At 48.6% G+C, this 3,213-nt stretch overlaps 1 protein-coding gene across 3 annotated transcripts; it reads left to right on the top strand.

Annotated features, from left to right (window-relative positions):
• Positions 1-6: 6 nt before the first annotated feature.
• neurog1 (neurogenin 1) lies at positions 7-1,345 on the top strand. 3 transcript variants are annotated; one of them, XM_016666544.1, is made up of 2 exons: positions 7-156; positions 236-1,345. In XM_016666544.1, exon 2 carries the CDS (start codon positions 257-259, stop codon positions 839-841), a length of 585 nt encoding a protein of 194 aa, XP_016522030.1. In that variant the 5' UTR covers positions 7-156; positions 236-256; the 3' UTR covers positions 842-1,345. The 3 variants fall into 3 exon arrangements, with proteins under 3 accessions (XP_016522030.1, XP_016522031.1, XP_007542955.1); XM_016666545.1 differs by having other exon boundaries at positions 7-158; positions 239-1,345; XM_007542893.2 differs by having other exon boundaries at positions 7-163; positions 239-1,345.
• Positions 1,346-3,213: the final 1,868 nt, after the last annotated feature.

Raw genomic sequence — 3,213 nt, 5'->3', positions numbered from 1 at the left:
GGGGGGGGGCGGTCATTGTCCGGCCCGGTATATAAGCGGGCTGAGGCCGGGCGTGTGCCAAGCTCACGAGCTGATCCAGAGCAGCAGAGGCGCGTGCCAGCAGTCCTGATCCAGACCCGGTTCTGCTGGGTCGGAACCAACACTTCCTCATCCCGCAGGTGAGGTGAGTCAGTGCACGCGCTCTCCAGTTGCACCCGCACGACCAGGACCTGCTTCTAACTCTGCTGTCTCTCCTCAGAACCGAACCGAACCCGAGATGGACTCCGTGTTCTCCGACACCGACACCAGCTGCGACCTGTTCCCGCACACAGACGATGAGGACAGCGTACGGGGCAGCAGCATGCGCGGCGCGTCCCCGCCGCCCGACCAGCCGCAGCAGCAGAAGAAGCGGCGGCGCGGCCGCGGCCGCAGCGACGTCAGTGCGCAGGTGGTGAAGAAGAGCCGGCGGCTGAAAGCCAACGACCGGGAGCGGAACCGGATGCACAACCTGAACGACGCGCTGGACGCGCTGCGGGGCGTCCTCCCCGCATTCCCGGATGAGACCAAGCTCACCAAGATCGAGACTCTGCGCTTTGCGCACAACTACATCTGGGCTCTGTCCGAAACCATACGCATCGCGGACCTGCAGGCGGGCCGCGGCGGGGAGCCGCCCCCGCTGCGGCCCGCCCCCAGCCCGGCCAGCGACGGCAGCGCCGGCCGCTGCTGGAGCTCCGGCGGCTCCTCGTCCTCCTCCTCCCCGGCCTACTGCGCCTCCAGCCCGGGCAGCCCCGCCGCGCCGGACGACCTGCTGCCGCGGGACGCGCTGTTCGGCTTCCGTAGCTTCGCTATGGGCATCTACTGAGGACACCTGGACACACCTGGAGACAGACCTCTCCCGCAGCGGAACCGCAGTTTGCCTTACTGAACTGGACTGGACTAAACTGAACTGGATGAGAAGAACGTTCTTCTTCATTTATTTGTGTCTCAGTTTGTGTTTTACTCTAAATATCTTTGCACTTTCCCCCCTTAACCCCTCAGCAGTGAACAGGTTCCAGTCAGGTCTCCTCCTCCTCCTCCTCCTCCTCTTCTTCCTCCTCCTCCTCCTCCTCCTCCTCCTGGAGGTGAAGAGTCAACTTTATAATTAGTAAAGCGCTGAAGCAGAAAACTGAGCGTGGAAATCCAGTTTCTTCGCTCTGACAAAAGCTGAAAAGACCCCCCTCCCATTATCCAGTTACCCTCCCCCCCACATAATATGCCCCTCCCCCACCTGTTGTTTCTATTTATTTGCTTTCGTCACATCAAAACTTGTATTTTGTACATAAACAGATTTTTATTCTATTTACTGGAACTTTTTGTGGTTTTTCTACTGAATAATGAATAAAGTTTTAACGTTTTTATTAAAAAGTCACGTGTTTCTGTTTCTATAGCCAATCAGAGGCCTCCAGACGTGCACGCGCGTTCACCAGCATTTTATGATAATTAGTATTAATGAGATAACGGTTCGTTCAGAGAAACGAAGCAAAGAGGTTTTACTGTTAGTGAAAAATTCTGCCGATTTACTAATATTATAAATAAATGTTTGTTTGGTCTAAAATAAAAATTGATTTTTAATGGTGTAAATAAGGACTTTTTAATTTGACTTTTTAAAACAAATTTAATTTTCCAATAGCTTTTTATCATTCCGTTTTCATTATGAATCTGAGTCGAAATGAAAAAGTTTGAATAATTAATCCTACCAAATAAAACAAACTTTGATTTACTGCAGAAAATCACAAAACATTGAAATATCAGAGGATTGTCCAAAAACGCTGGTTAATAATTCAAACCGTTAAAAATGTGCTAAGAAAACAGCAAACATGGTTTCTGCAGATTTTGTTTTTATAGATTATTAAAAATTAATTACATCAGAATAATATTCAAAAGTAAATTGTTAAATTTTATTTATCAATTTATTAATCAGCTGAAGGATGGATCCTATCGAGCCTCACAGACTCTTCTCTGTGTCATCGTCATCTTCTTCATCATCATCCTCTCTCCGGGCTTTATTTCATTTCCTGTTTAAACATTAATTTGCTCAAACATTAAAAGTGTTTATGATGATTGTTGTTTCTTTGCGGGACGCGGAGGCCCGGCGCGCCCCCGCTCCAGCGCCCCGCATTGTTGTTGTGCGCGGGAGCGTGCGCTAATTGAGCGGGATTAACCGCCGGCGGCCGCGTGCACCTGCAGCCTCATAATGAGCTGCAGCGAGTTTTAATTAGACTTCCTTTGTGGAGGATGAGGAGGATGAAGCCAAACCTGCTGCAGCGCGCTGATTGGCTGCCGGACACACGCCAAGCTGAGGTCACGTGGCCGGGAGGCTGTGACGTCAGTTTTAGCCAGGAAAGCAGAAAAAAGTTTCCAATTAAAGCTTCACTTTTGGCTGAAGGAAACCGTCCAGAACAGAATCAGAACCAGCGTTAGTCCGATGGTTCCAGTCAGATTCCTCCTCACTCTTCTCAGTTTTGTCGACATTAGTGACAGAGTAAAGCTCTCTGCAGTGTGCTCCTCTTCCTCTTCCTCCTCCTGAACATCCAGAACCCGGTCCAGTATAACCAGTCCCACTTTCTAACTGGAGCCAGCAGCAGTGAAGCACGGCGGTGGAGGGATGATGCTTTGGGTTCTGTTTCGATGAACTCCTGATGAAATTGGTTCTGATTGTTTCTGAGATCCTCGTGATGTTTTTCTGTAACTTGTGATTCCGAGCAGCGGCCGGTGATCCTCATGCTGGAAGCCGCCAGCAGGAAAAAGGCGCCAGTCTGTTTAAAACATGATAATAGTAATAAAAGCTGTGTCCGATTTCAGGGTCTGCATCCTTCAGACCGCGAATAAACGCTGACCGGAAGAGAAAAGCAGTGGATCGGGACGGGTGTAGCTTCACCAACTGTCCCCGCCCCCACCTCAGCGCAACTCATGTTGCCTAGCAACCGCGACAGCGCGAAGCAGAGAGGAGAGAAAAACTACGGAGCTGAAGTTTGTTCTTCAGTATGTATTTATGGTTTCTGTACTATTCTTCACCTTTTACAGTAAAGACTGTTCCATAGTAAAATAAAATAATAATAATAATAATTATTATTATTATAAATCTGCAAGTTTGATTCTAAAGTGTTGAAACATGTATTGCACTTTTCTACAAGGAATAAATATAAGCAAATTATTCTTTTTGAAATATAATACTCTCCAGATCTCAGGTAAAAT

The sequence above is a fragment of the Poecilia formosa genome, unplaced genomic scaffold, assembly GCF_000485575.1.
Source record: "Poecilia formosa unplaced genomic scaffold, Poecilia_formosa-5.1.2 Scaffold739, whole genome shotgun sequence".
In the NCBI taxonomy this organism is placed as follows: Eukaryota; Metazoa; Chordata; class Actinopteri; order Cyprinodontiformes; family Poeciliidae; genus Poecilia; species Poecilia formosa.
Note: the sequence above shows the minus strand (reverse complement) of the source record. Positions and strands in the feature narration are given on the sequence as shown.